This window comes from Stegodyphus dumicola, chromosome 8 (genome assembly GCF_044657685.1).
Source record: "Stegodyphus dumicola isolate Sdum_Otavi_A_Nest chromosome 8, ASM4465768v1".
NCBI classification, from domain to species: domain Eukaryota; kingdom Metazoa; phylum Arthropoda; class Arachnida; order Araneae; family Eresidae; genus Stegodyphus; species Stegodyphus dumicola.
Window position 1 is genome coordinate 7,361,521 of NC_140775.1, and position 23,222 is coordinate 7,384,742.

The window sequence follows — 23,222 nt, forward strand, 5'->3', positions numbered from 1 at the left end:
TGCTGTTTATTTAAAAGAAATGACATACCTAATGAACTTAAAAATTTTCATTATTGGATAACATGAAAAGCTTGTCATCTTCGTCTGTATGTCATCAAATTCTGTTTCATTTTCACCATCATTGTTACACTGATCCATAAATAAATCATCATCATTATCATCCGTTCCATCTTTCACCAACACCAAACATTCTTGCTGCAGCAGGATTTCTATTTTCTTTTGCAAAATGAGTGGCTTTGCATATGAATGATTGGCTTTGCATTGCACTGTGTTAGTTTCTTTTTGAGGGAGTCATATTTACTACTAAAAGGAACAGCAGATCAACTGTATTTCAACTAAAGTAAATGTAATTTACTAAAGCCTTCGATGTTTACTTCAAAATCACAGCTTCAAATGACTGCAGAAAGAGAAAATACTCCAAATTATATCCCCCTTTTCTCAAAACCCTATAATAGCATTCTTTTTTACACTTGCATTGAATTCAATCCACCCTCTTTGCAGGAGTATTTACTCCCTCAAGCATTTGACCCACACACATATTGTTCTCCTAATCGCTTGTCAATTCGGTATACCATTGTTCGAAAGGGTGGGACAAGTCATCGAATAAGTGACCTCAAAAGATAAGAGCATTGCACATGTATCTTTTAGATTTCTTCGTGAAGAATTGTGTGCACATTATATAAACAATATACCTAAAAATTAAAAATTTAGCTTGAAATTATGACAGTTTCTTATGTTTTTTGTAGGATGCATCATCTTAGAGCAGTATTTTCAAACTCAGATTTCATATGGACCAAATGTATGATCTAAAAGCAGGTGATAGGCCTGATTTTATTTTTTTTTAACAAAATGAAATTTTTTCTTAATAAAATTAAAAAAAAAGTGTTTTAGTTTCACTTACTAATTTTTTATAAAAAAATACATAAACAATACTAATTATATTAAAGCAAAGGAAAAATTCAAAGTTATATTTATTTATCTAAAATCTTATGGTTGGTACATGCAGGAAATTTTAATTTGTTTGAAAGTAACAATCAGAATTTATGCATAATTCCAAAACTATGTTTTGATGGGCAGTAGAACAAATAAACAGGATTTGTAAGCCGTGTATTAGTTTGTTTGTTTGTATGTAGTAATATGAACTGGACAGCCATGCAACAAGCCAACCAACTAGTGATTTTGGGGACTGCTGGTACTTTATAGAAAGTCACTGCTAGTTATATTTACTACTGATTTTTCTTTGGGAAGGGGTTCAGAAATATGGCTACTCTTAGAAGATGATGACCATTAAGAGTTAATTGTATTATATTTGAAAATTATCCAAGTACAAGAATTTGTAGATTGTTATCTACATGTTGATAAATTATATGAATTCTGCATATAAAAGTATTTTTTAAATTTGTACAATTATATATAACATTTTTTGGGGAAAATGCCAGGGAATCATACATGCTACTTCGTTTTTTTTTTTTTTTTTTTTTTTATTATTTATATATATATATATATATATATATATATCAAAACAGAATTGGCTTTGATTGTTAAATAAACTGATTAGAGGAGCAAAAATATAGTTATATTAGTCTAAGGAAACTTGCCTCTTTCTCCCCCCTTCCTCCATTATTGAAGAAATCTTCATAATTTTAATGCATAGAATGTATTTTTTTTTAATGTATAAAGACATGACAGACTTAATGCTAATGTTTAATAATAGTATTTCTAAATATACAGTAAATTGAATTATTCAGCTTCAGGAAACAAAAGATAGTTATTTTTCTCCTAGTTTCATTCATTTCAGTCTATGATGCTGTTTAGATCAGCTATATCTTTTAACTAAATTATTTAGTAACATTAAAATTTTTTCTTCTGTTCAGAATGCTTCTTGCATTACCTAACTGATATTTGATTAACATAATATTTTCATACATATGGCAATTTATATTTAAAATTTTCACAGTGTCTTCCTAGAAGGGTGAAGAAAGTGAAACTTAAATTTAAACATGGGGCATTAATGCCATTTTTCCCTGACGAGTAAGCATAATTTAAAATATCTCATTTCATTCTAGTGTGTTTTTTAAAATTTCTCTTATTTATTTTGTCATGTGTTTTAGCATCTATATTTTTTTATCATCTATATTTCATTTGTGTTTCGATCAAGGTTTGTGAATTGTCTTGGAGGTTGTGATTCTGAGTTAATGGATGTCATTGATGCTCGACCTATTGTGCCTGCAGGAAGTAATTATTTCTCATCTATGTCAAATGTTTCACGATAAATATGATTGTGATGAAAATTTAAGTTATTAAATTTTTTACACAGAATGTGAAAATATGCATTTTAAAATATACTTAAGTATATTAATGCTATATTTAGTTAGTGTTAATTTTATAATTTTAAATTTGTATTTGCATTTAAGATCTGTTAATTAATAATTTACTATCATAATCAAAATTAAAAAGGTAAGAAACTTTTATGTCAGTGCACATCATGTTTGTAAGGCTTTGCATTCATTTGTTCTCGGTTTTGCAGTTGATCAAGAATAGGATTATTTAAAAGGTGTTGGATTAGGGATATAATTTTTAATAATAATTTATTAAACTTCGTAATCTTAGTACATGTTATGTGATATTATTTTAATTTTACCCACTCATTAAGACTTCTGTTCTAAAATAAATTTTAAATAAATACATATTTTTATTTTAGCAAATAATTTCGTTCAACAATCAATTCGTTTTCAAGTAGTTAATAATGTTATACAGTCAAAAGTCTTTAATCCGGATTCGTCGGGACTTCGCCGATTCCGAATTATCGGTTTTTCCGGATTATAGGTCATCAATTTAAATCTGGTAAGATGGCATGCAGAAGTTATAAAATTAAAAATATGAAACCGTAATTTATGATAAAATTAAAAAAATGAAACCATAATTTATGATAAAATTAAAAATATTAAACTGTAATTTATGAAAGGAAGAGCAATTATAATCTAAAGGGTATCAAAATTAAAAAAAAAAAAAAAAAAAAAAAAAAGCTTAATATTTATTTGTTTACTTTATTAAACATTCCTTTCAATGTAAGTTGTTTAAGTTGCTTCGTTTTATGTGCTAATACTTTCTCTTTAATTCTATAAACAGACATAATTTCTTGTTCAGTTACAAAGTTCCGCTGTTCAAGTCCTATAATTGCTGTGTCGAGAATGCTGACTAATTTGTCAATCGAAATTTTTTCGTTTTCAATAACCTCTCTGTTCTTTCTTTACTATCGGAAGCGGTACGTCGAAACATGCTTTCCCTTTGTAGATCCAGCATCGGAAATTCTATTTGACATAATCGAAAGTTTCAACTTACTTTTATAAAATTGCTCTAACAATCTGCAAAAAATAATAATCCGGATCCAATTAGAAGATTAAGGAACAACGCAATCTGTAACATTAACTGAAATAGATAATTAGATAATTTTATCCTAGCTTATACCGTCCGTTATACATTAAACGCGCATGCGTAAAGGTTGCGCAGAAAGTTTGTAGCTTTGAGGTGCGGATTATAGATCATTCCGGATTATGGACGTCCAGATTAAAGACTTTTGACTTTAGTACTTATTTAATTCTGTGCAATCAAATAACTATAAATTAAATTAAATACTCTTCAATGAAATTTTATTTACCATTTTTATTGCTTTTGAATAATTTTTGGTCATATACATATATACCAAGGGTTATTGTTTGATAACTTTCAGATCCTAGCATTACACCTACCTCAGTAACCTCAACATCTAGAAACACAAGTTCAGATAGTGGATATGAATCTGCTCAACGTATGTTTCATAATAACAATGCATCTTCATCTTCTGCTATCTCAAGATCTAGTTCTACATCATCTGTAAGACATCATGCATTTACTAGCTCTCAACAGCCTGGATTTGTGTCTAGTCGACAATTAAATAGGCAACCATTAAAGTAAGAAATCTCACTTAGCAGATAAGTATTGCTATAGTTTTCCATTAGTTTGCCCTTGAAATACATGAGTTTGAATTGCATGATTTCATTTATATGTGGGTTATTTTTCAATTCCTAGTAGATTTATTAGGAAATTTTTCAGAGATTTTAAGCAGTTTGTGTAAACTATCAAAATTTGTATATCATGACTACTTGTATGTAGATATTTCACAATACTTGAATATTAGATGACACCCAGGATACATTGCCAAGAATCTCTTGCCACTAATTGGCAGTGAAATGTGTTTTTGATCTCTGCAGATTATTTAAATGTTTCTTTTATTTCCCTACAGGTTTGTTTGGCAATTGCATCAAACAGATTATTTTTCTTTGCAACTTGTCTATGCTTTCATACAAACTGTTAACTAAGAAGGCAAGACTCCTCAAAACACTTACCACTCATTTTAAATATTTATTGGTACTTGTCAGCATTACATTTCCATTTTACATCCTTCATTTCATATACAGCTCCAGTATTTCTAATTTATTCACATAAGGCTCACCAGCACCCAACAAGTTGAGTTGCTGAACACTGATAATTTGGCCCAGGTTTATTTCCTGGTGTACAGGTTGGCTACATAATAGCTTTTATGGTTTTCTTCACGTATAATGTAGATTCAAACCCATTTCCTTAGAAAGTCCTTCACAAAGGCAACAGATAAACCTTTAAACAGATAGCCCTGATATGCTTTACCATCAAATAAACCAAACCAAACCAATCATTATGTAATGTTGCATTAAGTGAATATTGGAATATTAATGACTTTTTCTCAAATAATGTGTATATACACTGACAGAAAAAGAAAAAAAAAGAAAAAAAAAAATGAAAAAAAGAAAAAAAAAATCCCAACACTAAGAAAAAATTATAAAAGTGCTGTCATATGACCATAACTCCAGGTGTGTATCCAGTGTACCTAGGCCACAGACATGTTGGTTGTAGCTGCTCACCTGGCCTCCTTCTAGCCAACACACGGCCATCACTGGCACCAACTCAGAAATGATTTTCATCAGAAAACACGATAGATTTCTACTCTGTCCTGCAATAAACTGTAGCTTGTCAGTAGAATGCATGCTATAGGGATTTTGGCTCAGAGCTGTCCTTCAAGTAACCGATTTGTAACAGTCCGTTGTGTCACTTTGCTGCCAGCTGCTGCTCGGATTTCTGCTGCAGATGCAGTATGATGCACCACAGCTTCACACTAAATGCGGTGGTCTTCTCTAGTGTCCTCACATACTGTGTGAGTGATTGTATGACAAAGTTCGGAGTGTCCTTCAGTAGTGAAAATTGGCAGCCTGACAGATCGACTTCCAGTTAATTGCACGCCGCATCATCCTCCCCCTACAGAGCAGCGTGAAATTGATAAACATATTTCGGAATGATTAGAGAATCAAAGGATATGCCTTTATCCATTTTTTGCAGCAATTCCACTTTTTGTTTGATGGACATCGGAACATGCTTTAGCTTTGTATATCCTTTGGTAGTTCCAGAATCGGAAATTCCTTTTGACATAATCGAAAGTTCAAGCTTACTTTTATAAAATTGCTCTAACAGTCTGCAAAAAATAATAAGCCGGATCGAATTAGAAGATTAAGAAACAACGTAATCTGCAACATTAACTGAAATAGATAATTAGATAATTTTAGCTTAGCTTATACCATCCGTTATATATTAAACGTGCATGCGTAAACATATTATGGATATGCGCATGCATAAAGGTGTTATACGCATGCGTTAATGCATTATGCGTTGATGCATGCACAGAAAGTTTGTAGCTTTGATTTCCGGATTATAGATCATTCCGGATTATGGACGTCCAGATTAAAGACTTTTGACTATATTGGAAACTTCTTATGTACAAAAATGCATAATAAATTATCAGTTTTTATATGCTGTTATATGTTTACAATTAAAATATAATTTAATAACTTGTATAGAAATTAATTTTTTATATTTTATGAATAGCATGGTGTTAGTCAAAATTTCCAATCCTCAGTACAGGTGTGTAGAGCCCAATCAAGTCAAGAAATTGCTATGACATAATAGGATACCAGACATCTCTTGCAAATACTCCATCTCTCCTTCCTTCCATAATGAAGTGCACAATATTTTACATAAATTTTCCTTTGTGGTCAATTTATTAAGTTGTTTAATAACATTCTCAGAATGTGCTTACTTTTATTACATTCAAGTTTTAGAATTTTCATATAAATTGACATTAAATAACAAATTTTCAATAGAGTTTTGTGCTGTAACTATGAGGGTAAGTTGAAAAATAAGTTTCCCGCGTCGACTGTGGTCAGAGTTGTGTATGAAAGTCAAAAAATAGAATGAGACATTGAAGATATGACATACCTTTATTTTATTATTCTCGTACGAGTACGTTGAGACATTTGTCATATTGCTGGATAAGCTTCAAAAAGTCCTCCAAGAAAAATTCATGCTTTGCATATGGAAGAAGTGTTGAACGGCTATGTGCGAAAGGCAACACAGCAGGAAAACGCGCAAGTCACCGATACACCATTGGGTAGAGGTCGCTGCAAATCAAGCAGATGAAGCTGTTGCAGTGCCTGCGCAAAGCGGAGACCAGCCTCTCATTTGAGCCCCGGTAGGTATGGAGAGAAGGTGCGTTTTGAATTCGTGGTCACAGGAGGAAGTGAGAGCGGTTATCCGCTATGAATGGGCACGTGGAGTATCAGGAACAGAAATTCATAACCGCCTCATGGAAGTCTATGGGCCAGGTGTGATGTCGAAGCAAATGGTGCAGAGATGGTGTCGCACATTCAGTGATGGACGTCAGCAAGTAGAGGACATACCGAGAGCTGGATGAACACACACGGCCACTACAGATGCAAATGTCAGGAAGGTGGATGACATGATTAGAGCGAACCGGCGTATCACCATCGATGAAGTAGCGGAAGAACTTGGAATCTCACATGAGCGAGCTCAAAACATCATCCACGGCATTCTTCGACACAGAAAAGTGTCAGTAAGATGGGTGCCCCGACAATTGACCTCGACACACAAGGAACAACGCATGGGGGTCAGCCTGGAACATCTCATGCGTTACCATGAAGATGGCAGTGACTTTCTGTTTCGGATTGTGACGGGGGATGAAACATGGGTCCACCATTTCACACCAGAATCGAAGGCCGCATCTGTGGAGTGGAAACAACCGTCATCACCTGTCTGAAAGAAGTTCAAGACAACTCCCTCTGCAGGTAAAGTGCTCCTCACAGTTTTCTGGGACGCCCAAGGAGTTTTGTTGCTGGACTTTTTGGAGGTTGGAACCATCAATGCTACGCACTACTGTGACACCCTGTCGAAACTGAAAGGCGATTCGGAAAAAGCGGCCTGGCCTTCTCACATTTGGCGTTCTGCTGTTAAATGACAATGCCAGACCACATTCGGCGATGGCAACACAAAAGCATATTGCAACTCTTGGTTGGGAGCGCCTACACCATCCGCCATACAGTCCTGATCTCGCACCAAGCGACTTCCGTCTGTTTCCGGCTTTGAAGAAAAATCTCAGGGGAAGGCGCTTTGGAAGCAATACTGAAGTGAAACAAGCCGTTCAACGCTTCTTCCATATGCAAAGCCCTGATTTTTACCTGGAGGGCTTTTTGAAGCTTATCAAGCGATATGACAAATGTCTCAATGTACTTGGTACCTATGTGGAAAAATAAAGGTATGTCATATCTTTAATGTCTCATTCTATTTTTTGACTTTCATACACAACTCTGACCACAGTCGACAGGGGAAACTTATTTTTCAATTTACCCTCGTAGCATTTGCATTTTATACTGCTGCAATTAAATTTTTATGCAGTGAATAAAAATGAGGTTTCTCAAAGGAAAATTTAAATTAATATTAAATAATGAATTAGGAATTTTAATTTTGTATTTTAGGCAAAATTATGCACTTTATATTACTATTTAAAAAAATGTAAGCATGTTTATAGTCTTTACAGTTTCTTTATAGAAACTTCTAGTACAAAACTGTATTAAATATTAAATTAAATGTTTCCATTTTCTGCTATATACATATGAACTTAAAAGTTCCGAGCTATAAAATTAATCAAAAAATTAAAAGTTAGAGATTTTAAAACACAAGTGAATGTCTAACAGTCTAGCAATCAGATACATAATTATAGTAATTGTACATGATTATCCTATACAGTATTATGCATAATGAAAAAAATGAAATGAATAAAAATGAAATTCTATAGTATTAATGTACCCATTCTTTTAAATAGAGAAATAAATTCAAATTTCAAATTAAGATCCACTTACCCTATAATACTTTGAAGTGGTAAAATTTTCCTGTGTTATCAAATTTTTCAAATTTAACCATTTCTTTAACAAAACTCGTTGTTTAGGAAATCTGTATACTGACACTTTGTGGTCGTCATTATAATTTCTTCAATATAAAGGCACACAACACTTAAAAGGTATAATAAAAGAAAAAAAATCAAGATTGAAATAAAGATATAGACATTCAGCTTACTAAAATGATGCTGTGGTTCACTAACGTGTTCTCTCATAACCAAAAATGAAGTTTTCCTAACTTGCTAGTAGGGAAACTTCTGTTTAAGGAGGCTCCCCCCCCCGAAAAAAAAACATCATTCTAGGACAATCTGGTATAGTTTGTAGAGTTACCTGTATGTCTTAGCAGAGTATCAGTCTGGTGCCGAATACCCAAGTGCCATTTTTATCTGTCTTGTCATTTGTTACCATAAGATGAATGTAAATTTGTTTTTAAAGGTTAAAAGTTTGCCAATATATTAGCAGATAAACACTGGCAAATTTCACTTGACATCATGGTAAGGTAGTCAAATGTGAACAACCTAAAGGAATAAATGATTTTGTATTTATTTACTGCTGCTGGTATTAGGGTAAAAGAGTCATAGATATCTACTTAAAACATTTTATATGTCAGTTTGTGATTATCTTTGCCTTAATAATTCATGAACCTAGCAAACTGAGCATTGCAACTAAGTGGGATCTCTCATGATTCTCAATTAATTTTCATCATATTTTATATATTACTACAATCCTTAAGAGGACAGCAAACCTGTAAAATAATACTAAGTTGCCAATTCAAGAAAAGTCAAGGTATGCCAAAAAAAAAATTGAATTATTTGATATGCTCTGTAGACATTTTTAATCATTTCATTTGTTACAAAATGTTTTCTTCGATGTCTTGCATGTATATAATAATTAGTATAGCAAGTATAATGATTTTAATTCATATGACAATATTACATACATTATAAATTTACAATATTACTGAGTATTGACATTTTCTTCAGGCCTTTTTTTTCGGGCGGGGGTGTATGTATTATTTATGAAGTAAATTTTTATAAGCTGTGCAAGGCAGTTATTTTGTTTGATAGTTTGTGAAATTTTATGCAGAAAATATGAAAATGAAATGTTTTATTACTTTTGCAAATGCTTTATGAGGCAATGGTCTCAAACTCTATATGTGCGCCAAAGGCATGATTTGAAAGCAGCTGACAGACCAGAACATTTTCTTAACAAATTTTTTTTTTTAAATTTTTTAACAAACAAATTAAGAAGGGGGAAAAAAAAGATAAAAATTTGAAAGGTTTTAGATTTTCAGTTGGAGGGGGCCGAAATGCTTCTCTGCAGGCCTGTTTCCATGTTATTTAGCATATGCAATCATATGTAGCTTGCATGCTATGTTATAGTACTGCCGATGTTGTTTTTGAGCCATAACTTGCCAATAAATTCAAGAAAATTGAATAGTAGAAATTTCACACACTTAAAAGTCATTCACAAAAATTGGAAAGTTTAAACGAAATCAGCTGTGATCGTTGATGACAGTGCATGCACATTCACTGAACTCTGTGTAACTATAATATTCCCACACTCCGCAAGGAAACAAGAAAAAATTGCATAACTCTGAATAGAGGAAATTTCCAGAAATTAATGTAATCAAAAACTGAGTATCAACATACAAGACGAACCCTGTTTTTCAGACCTATTTTCAGAGAAAAAAAGTGCATCTTATATGCTGGCAAGTATAGTAATTAAATTCCATTTATTCAATATTTATTGAAACATACAATAAATAATGATAGTAGTAACACAAAAGAAAAAATTCAGATTTATATTTATTTTCTGTCTGAAGACTAAAGATAAAGTATAAAATCCTGCAAGAAATTTCTCTTGCTTATAACATTTTAATTCAAACATATAGCTAAATAAATTTTAGACTTTAATTTATTTCAGATAATTCCAGTATGTTGAATAAACCACTAAATAACTTACTTTTAATGTAAGCCAGAAAACTAAAAATACCAGAATATTAAAGCACTACTGCTGTTGGCTGGCAAAATAAATTTACTGTTTACCAACATGGAAATTCTCCAATCTTATCTTACTCATATGGCCAGCGGTACAGACATATAGTGACAAAGACAAAGCTCCAACCTATTCATTTTATCTTTTTCAGAAGCAGTTGTGCACATGAGCTCAGTCATATCTATGTTTTTAAAACAGTAAGTTCTAAATACATAATTAATATGCATTCATGTGCTGCATAAAATTGGTTTGGGGCTATAATTTTCAGACCGCTGCTTTAAAGCACCCTAAGTTGCTGTTGAATTTGTTTTCCCCCTTCTTATGTCAAAAGTATTATACAAAATGTGATTTTAGTGAAAATGTTAAGCACACGTTTCTCTCTCTTCTTTACAGTCCTGTGTTTTCTCCTAATCGAATTTCTAACCCGTCTGATGATATAGTTTGCAACTGCGGTAAAAAAGCGATTGTATTAACTGTTAGGAAAGAAGGGCCCAATACAGGTTTGTTGAATTTACTTTCATATTTATGGAAAGAAAGTTTTATTACTATTATTAAGACATTTTTCTCATTACGTTTCCTACAGTTGAAAATATGAAATAGATGTATTTGTCATCATAATCATTATTATTCTGTTTCTGGCATTCTGGCAAATGAGATACTCCACCTCGTTCACTTACATACATTGAATGGTGTCTCATGAGGAGTCATACTAAGTTGTTTTGTTTTCAGAAGTCAGTTTGGGAGAGCATTAGAATGTTCAATCAAAACTTCAAGATTTCACAGAACACAGAAATACATTTATTAACAATAAACTTAAAGATATAATATATTACTTCCGCCTATAGTGGCCATGAAAACATAATCAAGCATCAAAAAAGGTATGACATGCGTCATTCTTTATGTTCAAGCGTCAAGTAGAATATTTTTCATCGGCGTGCATCAAGAGCGCCACCTATCTACCGAAAAGACGGAACATACATTGTCTAGCACAAAAAGGAAATTCTGATTTTTTAAGAATTCTTAATAAAATAGTATGCAGTATATAGCAAAAGATGTTTAGTTAATTTTCTCATTCACATGTTTTTTTTATTAATTATTTTTAAAAATAAATTTTGTTAAATCTGATAGGGGTATCTGGTTAAAGGGAAAAAATTGCTCCATGTTATTTATTCATTTTTATTGGTGTGATGGCAATTTTGTTCATAATTGGTGTAATCATATTCCTCAAATTTGTTAAATTACATATTGTTGCAAATGCTTTTTAGATGTATGACGAATTATTCAAAGAAATGAGCTCATTTCATTTTTTAGCTAGAATATTTAGCTCGTTCTTAAACCATTAAAGAATTTTCTAATCAACTGTCATTTTCTTAAGGTTAAGAATTTTTAAGTTAGATAGTTGATTAGAATGATTGTTTTTCATATACTTCAAAATGTCTTTAATGCTACCTGTGTTAATGATGATTCAATACATGTTTTTTTTTTTTTTTTTTTTTTTTTAAATTCCTGGAAAAGCACTAAATTTACAGTGATTCTTTATACAGTCAAAAGTCGTTAATTTGGACACCCATAATTCGGAATGATCTATAATCCGGACATCAAAACTAAAAACTTTCTGCGCATGCGCCACGTTGACACATGCGCAGAGGCGTTCACGCGTGCACGTAAGACCTTTTACGACTGCGCATATGAGTGTGCGCAAGTGCAGAATACATTTTCGCGTGCGCATTTTATGTATAATGGACGTATAAGCTAAAATTATCTAATTATCTATTTCAGTTAATGTTGATGATTGCGTTGTTCCTTAATTTTCGAAATTGCATCCGGCTTATTATTTTTTGCAGACTGTAAGAGCAATTTTATAAAAGTAAGCTTAAACTTTCGATTATATCAAATAGAATTTCCGATATATATTTGTTAATATGTAAAGGATCTAAAGCGAAAGTATGTTTTGAAATCCGAAATCTGTTTATCAATTTCACACTGCTCGGCGGCGGGCGCCTAATGAATTGGAAGTTGATTTGTCAGCACTATCCTTATCTTCAGCGCAGATGTTTTTATTTTATTTGGCTTATAATTCCTTACCAAATGTAGTATTTCATCTCGATATGCTCCGTCTTTGATATGATTTAAAACAAGTTCCTCGTCATTATAATTCGCTTCCGATAGCGAAGAAAAGTGACAGAGGTTATTGAAAACAAAAAAATTTCGATTGACAAATTAGTCGGTGTTCTTGACACAGCAATTATAGGACTTGAACGGTGGAACTTTGTAACTGAACAAGGAATTATGTCTGTTTAACAGAATTAAAGAGAAAGTATTATTACATGAAACGAAGCAAAACTTAAACAACTTGAAAGAAATGTTTAATAAAGTAAACAAATAAATATTAAGCTTTTTCTTTTTGCAAATTTTGATACCCTTTAGATCATAATTGTTCTTTATTTCATAAATTACGGTTTCATATTTTTAATTTTAGAATTTCTGCATGCCATCTTACGAGATTTAAACTGATGATCTATAATCCGGAAAAATCGATAATCCGGAATCGCCGAAGTCCCGACGAGTCCGGATTAACGACTTTTGACTGTAACATGATTTATACTAGAATTGCTGAATGGTGTTAAGTAAAATTGATCCATTGCTATAAGAATTATTGATAAGCAGTAAAAAGCAAGTGGTTTGAAATGTCAAATTATTTTGTCAGATTGAACAATTAAAATACTATCAGAATGGCAGATAACTTGTATTTTATCATTCATTATATTATACTGGGAACAAAATTATTCTGAATGCTGAAAGAACAAACAGTGTACATTAGCCAATTAATGAAATCTTAATTTTTTATATAGTACCCATATGCAAATTCATCTTTTATAGGTTTCATTAAAAACAATTATGCATGCATTAGAAAAAACGTACATTATTGTAAATGTAACATTATTCTTCCTTCCAAATAAATATACTCATATTGGTATCAATTTTAAGTAGAATTTATGCATATTTGGAAACCACATAGAAATGCTTTATATTTTCACCTTTTAATTTCATAATTATGTGTACAGTAGTCAATGCTTATTAAAATTACTTCTGTTTCAAACATATGAGTTTATTAAGTGGCTGAGTTTAATAGATGGTAATTTGTGTTTTGTAAAAAAAGTGATGTAAATTTTAAACTTTACAATTAAAATAGTAATTAACAAGCTCATTAATTAATCCTAAAATTAAAATTAATACTAAAATTAAACTATTTATGGAGTTTTTAAATCCATTTTTTTTAGTTTTTATAAGAATATTTTTATAATTACATTCTTGGTGAAATTTTATTTCCTACAAACAACCGTTCTATTGTGCTTGTTTGATATTGATCAACAACAGTTTTCAATTGCATTATCAGTTTTGTAAAACTGCTGATAGCTTTTTTGATCAGCTTAACATTTTCATAGCTAGTTTTTATATACACAGTCGCCCACCAGCGGCGGAGCGTTAAAGTCACTGAACACTGGTAGTTCGGTCCGAGGTTCAAATCTCGCGAACGGGCTGGCTGCATGAGTGTTTTCGTGGTTTTTCCCATGTGTAACGTGTATACGAGCCAGTTTCCCTTAGAAAGTCCTCCATGAAGGCATCCTTTCTCTTAGGCAGATAGTCCTAGTGTGCTTTGCATATTTAAATACACCACCTATATAAACAGTCTCAGTATTGTTGTGAATTGACACATATTCTAAAAATGAGTTCTCATAACTTTCCTCGCTGATATTTAAAGCATTAGCTATAGTTTGCAATCCTTCTGAGGTTTTTTTTTTTCTACTTAAAAGCCGCATTTTCAAAAAACCTTTTTAACTGGGTTTAAAAGATGAATCCCTTGCATTAAGTATAATATGTATAGCCTCTAGCAGAGATATCTACTTATAGGTGATTATTATGTGACAAATATATTATGTTAAGGGCAGTTATCTTAATATAAATAATAATTGTATTATGAATTTTATTAATAAAATTATGTAACATAATTGTGGATATATTGCATTTCACTATCGTATTTATAATTATTACCTTACAAACATACTAAATGTGTAATTCATTATTTTTGTTTTTAAATTAATTAAAAATTATTATTAAAATATTAACAGAACTTTGAAATTCATCTTTCTTTGGTTCCATTATACAACTATAAAGATAAATATATAAAATCTATATTTCTGTTGTATATAGTTATATAATAAAGATATTGAATTAAATACATAAAAGTTGTAAACACATCATTTATTTTGGACATGAAATTAAATTTCAATTTTTTTTTTTTTTTTTTTTTTAAAGGCAAAAATTTTTCTGGTTTTTTTTTATTTTGGTTTGGCAATTAAAATATTCCCGAATTCCATCTTCCGTGGCTCTAAACTGGCAAATATATCAATAATTTTGTCAATTGCTATTTCTTGGTATAATGAATGTGCATTAATGCCAAAGAATTTCTGTGCTCTTCCGTTATAATAGCTCTATTTTAATTTTCTAACCTTTTCAAAACACTCACAGAATGTTCACATTTGCAAGATGTTATCGGCAGTGTAGCTGCTGTGTGCAAAAGCACATCAGTATTTGGTAAATATATTTCATTTGAAGCTTTTAAAGCCAAAACTGGTGTGTCTGGGAGCTTTGCTTTTTGAAGAGGCATAAAATGCCATCGCCAACATTTCGTCTCTTCGTTTGGTCTCTTCGTTTAGAAATTCCGGAGAGGGTAAATCATATTCATATATCACCTTCAACCTATTTACAGCAATTTCATTTACATGATCAGCGCAAACTAATGGTTGTATGCTCAACAAGGGATGATGCAGTCTTTTCTAAATTTGAAATTTAAAATTTTAAATGGAAAATGAGATGGTCAAGTAAAGAGATTGCTAAAACAGTTTTATAATAATTAAGCACAGAAACATAATAAGCATTATTTCAATAGACTTGCTTTCGAATGATGCGTAGAAGTTTAAACTCTACATCTAATTTTTTACACATTTGCCCGTCATGATGACGTACACTCGCAAAACTCCAGGTTGTCTCTGAAGTTTAACCGTAATTCTTTCTAAATGAGATAGATAATGATATGCTGTAATGAATGTTACAATGAAATGATTGAACTCAGCAGAACCATAGTGTCTGACTTAGACTGCACACTCCATTGATTATGCACATAAGCATCTAGTTTGGTTGAGGCACACAGTGTGCCCTAGAGCTTCAATTTTATCGAAAAAGCTTTAATAAAAATGCTGGTACGCCTTATAATGCATGCATCTTGTCCAGGAAAGGTCTAATATTAATTTTGTCAACCTAAATCATCGTATGAGGAGACTCATCACATGGGTTTAATGTAACCCAAAATGCAAATTTATTAGCCACCAAAATGTAAGACAATATAAAGTACAAATAGACTTATATTTAAACTTAGCCCATTTAATAATATTACACAGAAGAACAAATATATTCATAACAGAATAAGAATAATTCTAAAAGCACTGTTTAAAACTTATCGTATGATAGATTCATTTCACAATTTTTATCTCAAAATAAGTAATAATATTTTTAATTTAAAACAATAATTTGAATTTAAATAAAAATGGATTTCAGGCAGTGCTTTATCTGCGAGATAAGAGCTACGACTGCTAAGCTACAGAGAGCGATTTTGCGCCTTTTATGCTAAAGTCAATATCTTCAGGGATTTACAATTTTTCTATTAGCATTCTTCATTTAAACGTTTATCAGAATTTATTATTTGAAGACAAAATTTATTATTTTATCTGTATTATTTAACTATTTTATCTGTGGAAAATTTGAATGCGTTAAATACTGTGAGTTTCTCTCTCTTTTTTTTTTTACGAAAGTCTTTATTGCAGAAAATTTTGATCTGCTAAGTAAATAGTCGCCGTTCTCAGAAATACCGATCACTTTTATAGATTACCTTCTAAGGAAGATGGTCACCGTAAGAGGATTCCTTGTATTTAATTTGTTTCTAAAACAGAAAAGGGAACATATATTTTCCCCTTGATAAATAGTATTCGAATTTGTGGCTATATAGCTGGAAATAATAATATCATCTCACAAAAAAAAAAGATTGCCTTTTGTTACTTTTTATTAATTTACTTTTATGTCATTGGCTTTATCATTTAAGTATAAAATTATTTTAAAACTTTTATTTTAATTCTGAGTTTATGGATTAGAATTTTATGAAAACTTCACTAGCACTTTAGATATGCTCGATCACATTTAAACTTTTTTATAATTTCATGAGCAATAATGAGTTTTTTTTTTTTTTTAATAATTTCATGAGCAACAGTGTTTTTAATTAACAGAAGCAGCACAGGTTATTTACAGTTGATTCTTCAATGTAAAAGAGTTACAAAGAGGCTTTGTACTTTTTCTTCCGCAACTAATTCAATGATTCTCACATTTTTTAGAATTTTTAATAGAACATTAGAGATTAAACAATTCAATTCTTGGATATAGGATTAAGGAATATGTCGTAGCGTACGGATAAGTATAAGACATTTTCCTTTTGTTGAGATATTTGTAATCGCATTCTTACTGGTTAAAAAGAAGTATAGCTTTCTGTCAAGTCCGATACATTCATTAGCTTTCTGCCAGGTCCGAGTTATTCTGAAACTTAATCCCATTTTGTATGTTTCTTTTGATTTGTTATTTATTGTGTCTTGTTTATGATATGTTAAACCATGATCTGTTGTAAAGTTATATATATGACCTCTGTAACCGCTTATCGCTGCTTAGTATTATTCTGCTTGTACTTACTTATCTATGCTAGTGCTTGTACTTACTTATTTCTGCTTGCATGTGACTCTGCGTGTATCTCTGCATATCTCAGTAATAAATATTTGTTTTGCGAACCACGGCATTTTCTATGTTTAACAGCAGAGCGTGGTTCCTTCAAGAGTTAGAATTCGCTGATATTTTCCCTAATTGAACCTTCAGTGTAATAATTTATCGTTCGCATGATTTTGATTTGGTGTATTGTAAATGATGGCTTTTTCCGGAGGTGAAAGAGAAGCTTTTGGTGCAGCACCATTTGACGGTGTTAATAACTGTTTGGTGTCGAAGAGTTTGAGCAGTATTTACGGCAAGGGAATTGGATATGTTTTTGGAAACAGAAGCAGTTGCGGACAGAGTTGCAGATGTTTTGAAATCAAAAAGGGCTTATGCCTTAATACTTGCTCTTCTAAGTGATAATGTTATTGCTTCTCTTCAACATGAAGACACTGCATGTAAAATATGGAAGAAACTGCAAGCTACGTATAGCGCTAAAGGTGCAGTGAGTCAAATTTTAACGCGTAAGCGTCTAGCTACCATAAGGAAATCTAAGTATGTGTCAATGAGACAGCATATTGACAGCATAATGAACCTGGTGAGTAGTCTATGCGTCTCTGGCTCTGAAGTAAGTGACTTTGATATTATTATTTACATTTTAATGTCTTTGCCAAAGGAATATGAAAATATTAAGGCATCTCTAGAGAACCAGCCAAGCAATAATTTGAGTTTAGATTTTGTTACAAGTAGACTTATTGATTGTGAATCTCTTATGTTTGATTATAAAAATGAAAATAAGTATTCTAAACGAAATACAGATAACTCTGTTTTTATTAGTGCTCGTAAAGACTTGTTTTGTACTTATTGTAAAAGAAAAGGACATTCTGTTAACTTTTGTAGGAAAAAGAACTGCGTATGTCATAACTGTGGGAAAACTGATCATTTTAAAAGTGAATGTTTTGATAATTCTAAAAAGCAGGCAAATTCAAATAGTAATAAGTATGCACCCCCTGCAATATCTTTTATGGCTTGAAATCTTGTGCTTGATCAATTTATTATTGATTCTGGTGCAACTTCTCATATGTCTTCTCACAAGGAATGGTTTACCTCAATTAAGCCTAAGACTAGAACTGTTAAGTGCACGTCTAAGTTGGCGGTTTTAGAAGTAGAAGGAATTGGTGATATTTGCGGTAAAACTAAGAATGGTGTTGAAATAATGTTAAAAGATGTTCTTTACGTTCCAAAATTAAACGGACAATTAATTTCTGTCAAAAATATTGAAGCAGCAGGTTTGAGTGTAATTTTTAAAAATGAAATAGTTTACATTGAACACAAAAACAAGCGTTTTAGATTTGGATACTTGGACAAATGCAGACAATATTTTAGTAATTTTTCACCAAATTTATTTACAGCTTTAGCAGTAAAGAATGATGATTTATGGCACAGAAGGTTAGAGCACTGCTGTGATCAAAAATTAAAACTTATGAATCTTCCTGCAAAAGAATCCTTTTGTGAAGTATGTGTTCGTGCCAAACAAAGTGCTTTGCCTATAGGAAAGGGTCCTCGCATAAAAGAATCCAAACCGCTTATAACTATACTGATATATGTGGTCCAATAGAACCTCAAACACTCCATGGGGAAAGGTATTTCATGACTATAATTGATGACTATTCGAGATTTATGGAAATCAGACTGCTCAAAAGAAAAAGTGACATTGCTGATGAACTCAAGCTATTCTTTAAATTAAATCCAACTGTTACAAAACTACACTGTGACAATGCAAAAGAATATGTCAGTGGAGAATTGCATGAGGTTGCTAAAAGAGCAGGTGTAATAATAGATCCTGCACCTCCCCATACACCTTTTCTAAATGGTGTTGCTGAACGTACAGTACAAATAGAACTGTACTGGAAAAAGCTAGAGCAATGATACTTGAGGCAAAATTTCTTTGGGGTGAAGCAGTACTTACGGCTGCTTACATAAATAATCAACTCCCAAATAGTTCAATTGACAATCGTGTTCCTTATTTTTGAAGTAAGGTGAAGATCCTGATTTAACAAAGATTCGTGTATTTGGCTGTGATGCTTATACTCTAGTGCCATCATCACAAAGAAAGAAACTACCGTATATACCCTCGTATAAGTCGAGATATTTTGAACAAAAAAAGACTTCAAAGTGGGGGGGGGGTCGACTTATACGCGGGACCATAAAAAATTAAAAGAATCGAAAGTTCAAAAATTTCTTTATATAATGCAGTTGTTTTCTTCCCGCACTCAAATTGGACGACTTATCTAATAAGTCATTTACTTGAAGTAATTTCATGACTTAAATTATGTGACGAACTAATCACAGAGTTTCATACTTTAACTTGAGTTAGTTTCAATTAAACCAAAGAATTTTCGGCCCCCGAACAACCGATCAATATCGAGCAATAAAAAAGTTTCTCCAACATGCCAAGAAAAGAGAAATGCAGATAGTTTTTACGTACATATAAGTCTTTATAATAGTTATTGTTCATTCATGAAATACTTTTGTTAACAGGCGTACACGTCAAAATTTTAAAAAATAGCCCACGCAATAACTGAACATTTTGAATATTTCTAAAAACGACTGTGGCCGTAATTCCGGGAGGATTGACTTCCGTCATTCAACCCCTAGATGTCTGCCTCAATAAGCCCTTCAAAGTAAATGTTAGAAAATATTGGGCAGAGTGGATTAGTTCCGGTCGACCAACATTTACAAAGGGAGCCAACATTAAAAAGCCCGATATTACATTAATTGCTCAGTGGGTTAAAGATGCCTGGAACAAAATACCCTCTGAAATGATTATAAAATCGTTTAAAAAATGTTGTATTAGCAACAAACTAGACGGCACGGAAGATGATGCTGTTTTTGAAAGTGAAAATGACGACAAAGGCTCTAGTAGTGATTGTAATAATATAGAGTTCGAGACTGAAAATATGTATGATGATGAGCCAATGACGACAGAAGAGTTCTATGAAATGTTTGGCGAATATGACCATGAATCGGATGTTGAAGGATTTTGATTTTGTTTATTTACTAAGGTATTTTTTTATCGTATATTTACTTTTTTTCTCAGATGATTTTGAATAAATGTAGTACTTAAAAAATTTTTTTCGAAGTTTCTCGATTGATTTCGGAAGTGGGGGGTCGACTTATATGCGGTATCGACTTATACACGGGTATATACAGTAGATGAAAATTCTGTCAGAATGATATTTGTAGGTTATTCCACAATGGGATATCGTTTAATGATTCCAGAAACAAGACGCATCATTGTTTCCAGAAATGTTAAATTTAATGAAGAAAAGAAGAAAGTAGAAAGAAAGTAAAATTTAATGAAGAATTTAATGAAGAAAAGAAGAAAGTAGAATTAATAATTATGAAATAGCTTACCTTGAATTTTCATCGATTTATAGTATGAAATACTTGAATACTTGGAAATACTTGAATTTGATTCAAAGAATTGAATAAGATTTTGATTTTATCAGCTGTTAGAATTGTTTACATGAGTTCTCATTTTCTTAGATGTAAGCAACATGGAATGTCTTTTAGCTTTTCTTTTGCTGGATGACAGAAGATCATCACTTTTTACAGCTGCAAGATGTTCTAATTCCTCATAACAATCAGACAAATTATTGTTTTAAAAATATATTTCCGATAGTTCTGATTTGAGTGAAAATGACAATGATGACATTAAAAATGAAGACAAATCAATTTCAGACACTGGTAACGGCGAATTAAATGCTGCAAATAAGAAGGAGGAACAAAGAAAATCTTCAAGAGAAAAGAAACAACCAGTTAGGTATCCTGAGATTTACCAAGTAATGTTTGCACAACAAGATACTCTGACATTTGAAGATATTGTAAATCTACCACAAGTAGAACAAGAACCATGGAAAAGAGCTATGGACGAGGAAATGAAATCTATGGAAGATAATGACGTCTGGGATCTACAAAGTTTACCCCGCTGATAAAGGAGCTATTTCCTGCAAATGGGTTCTAAGTAAAAAATGAGATGGAACTTACAAAGTGAGGCTTGTTGCTCGTGGCTTTATGCAAAAGGAAGGCGTAGATTATACAGAAACGTTTTCTCCAGTGATTAGTATGTGCTCTTTACGTTTAATCCTGGTAATTATCAATAATGAAGGTCTGCAAACTTTTACTTTAGATGTCAAGACAGCTTTCTTGAACTGTAAGTTAGATGAAACCATCTACATGGACCAGCCAAAAGGATCTGAACCATGTATTTTTATCAGAAATTGAAATTGTAAGAAAGTAATTATGGCTCTTTATTAGATGACTTATTAATTGCAGGTTCAGATGTAAAAGAAACAAATATTATAATATCATTGTTGTCTAGTGAATTTCAAATGTCAAAATCTGAAATTGTCTCAGAATTTTTTGGTATTAGACTGAAATTTGAGTCTGGTTGTTTGTATTTAGATCAGAAACCATGTATAGAAAAATTACTTGATAAATTTAAAATGTCTTATTGTAAAACAGCCCAAACTCCCATTGAACCAAAATCTACAGCAGCTGATTTTCAGAAAGGAAATGCATTTCATGGCCCATACAAAGAATTAATTGGATCTTTACTTTACTTGGCATATATCACAAGGCCAGATATTGTTTTTGAAGTAAATTGCTTAAGCCAACTGCAGAAGCATCCTACTGACGTTGCCTGGTGTGCTCTAAAAAGAATTCTTAGGTACTTGAAGAACACCTTAAATTTAAAATTGATATACAAAAAGGGTGATTTACAAAGGGCAAACTTGTGTTTGTATGTAGATGCAGATTGTGGGGGGGGGATACTCAAGATAGGAAATCAATTACTGGTTACTTTATAATGTTTTCAAACTGTGCTATTATGTGGTGCTGTAACAAGCAAAAGTGTATTGCACTTTCAGCAACAGAAGCTGAAATAATTGCTTTTATTCAAGATGTTTTATGGATAAAAAGTGTAGTAAATGAAATTTCCAGTGTTAAAAATGTTTATATTTTTGAGGATAACCAGTCATGTATCAAAAGTATTGTTAATGAAAACTTTTCAGGTAGGTTGAAACATATAGATATAAAATTAAAGTTCACTCGTAAGACTGTTAAGGAAAATAATATTAGAATTGAATATGTATAGTCAGGTTTACAAATTGCAGATATGTTAACTAAGGCTTTGTCCAAAGCAAAATTCTATGAACTGTTATCATTGAGCTGTTTAAAAATTGTGTAATTCTTTTATGTTTTGTATAATGTGCGATTAAGGGGGAGTGTTGAGATATTTGTAATCGCATTCTTACTATTTAAAAGGAAGTATAGCTTTCTGTCAAGTCCGATACATTCATTAGCTTTCTGCCAGGTCCAAGTTATTCTGAAACTCTTAATCCCATTCTGTATGTTTCTTTTGATTAGTTATTTATTGTGTCTTGTTTATGATTTGTTAAACCATGATCTGTTGTAAAGTTATATATATGACCTCTGTAACCGCTTATCGCTGCTTAGTATTATTCTGCTTGTACTTACTTATCTATGCTAGTGCTTGTACTTACTTATTTCTGCTTGCATGTGACTCTGCGTGTATCTCTGCATATCTCAGTAATAAATATTTGTTTTGCGAACCACGGCATTTTCTATGTTTAACACCTTTTACAGTCTATAAAATCGGTGAAGTTGAGACATTATTAGCAAATTTTATTCTAGTCATTCCTTTGTGATTAGTGTTGCTCTTCAAAGAAAAACTTCAAATAAGAATTAAAATAATTGTCCCCTTATTAATATCATACATTAAAGATTTTGTTATGAAAATTATTTCTGCTAACTGCGCAGCATAGAAGCATTAACTACCTATATGATATCTCTGAACAGTATAGTTAAATAAATTAAGATTATTCCAAATGAAACTAATGTTTCGGATACAATTCATAAACGCAGGTAATTAAAAATTGAAAAATTTTACCACTTACCAAAATTTTCAGTTTAGATAAATACATTTAAATACACAATAGCACATGCCCCATGAATTTTGAATGAATTGAAAAATTATTTTATTTATTATAATTATACCTATTATTATAATAGCTATAATTA

At 31.6% G+C, this 23,222-nt stretch overlaps 1 protein-coding gene across 4 annotated transcripts in view; it reads left to right on the forward strand.

Annotated features, from left to right (window-relative positions):
- The window catches only part of Top3alpha (topoisomerase 3-alpha), a 171,055-nt gene that overhangs the window by 100,362 nt on the left and 47,471 nt on the right, over window positions 1–23,222 (forward strand). For all 4 annotated transcript variants that reach the window (XM_085821549.1, XM_085821547.1, XM_085821548.1 and 1 more), the window contains exons 21-24: window positions 1,958–2,031; window positions 2,159–2,235; window positions 3,731–3,950; window positions 10,707–10,813. In XM_085821549.1, coding sequence (XP_085677675.1) covers window positions 1,958–2,031; window positions 2,159–2,235; window positions 3,731–3,950; window positions 10,707–10,813 — 478 coding nt within the window. The remainder of the gene's footprint in view (window positions 1–1,957; window positions 2,032–2,158; window positions 2,236–3,730; window positions 3,951–10,706; window positions 10,814–23,222) is intronic.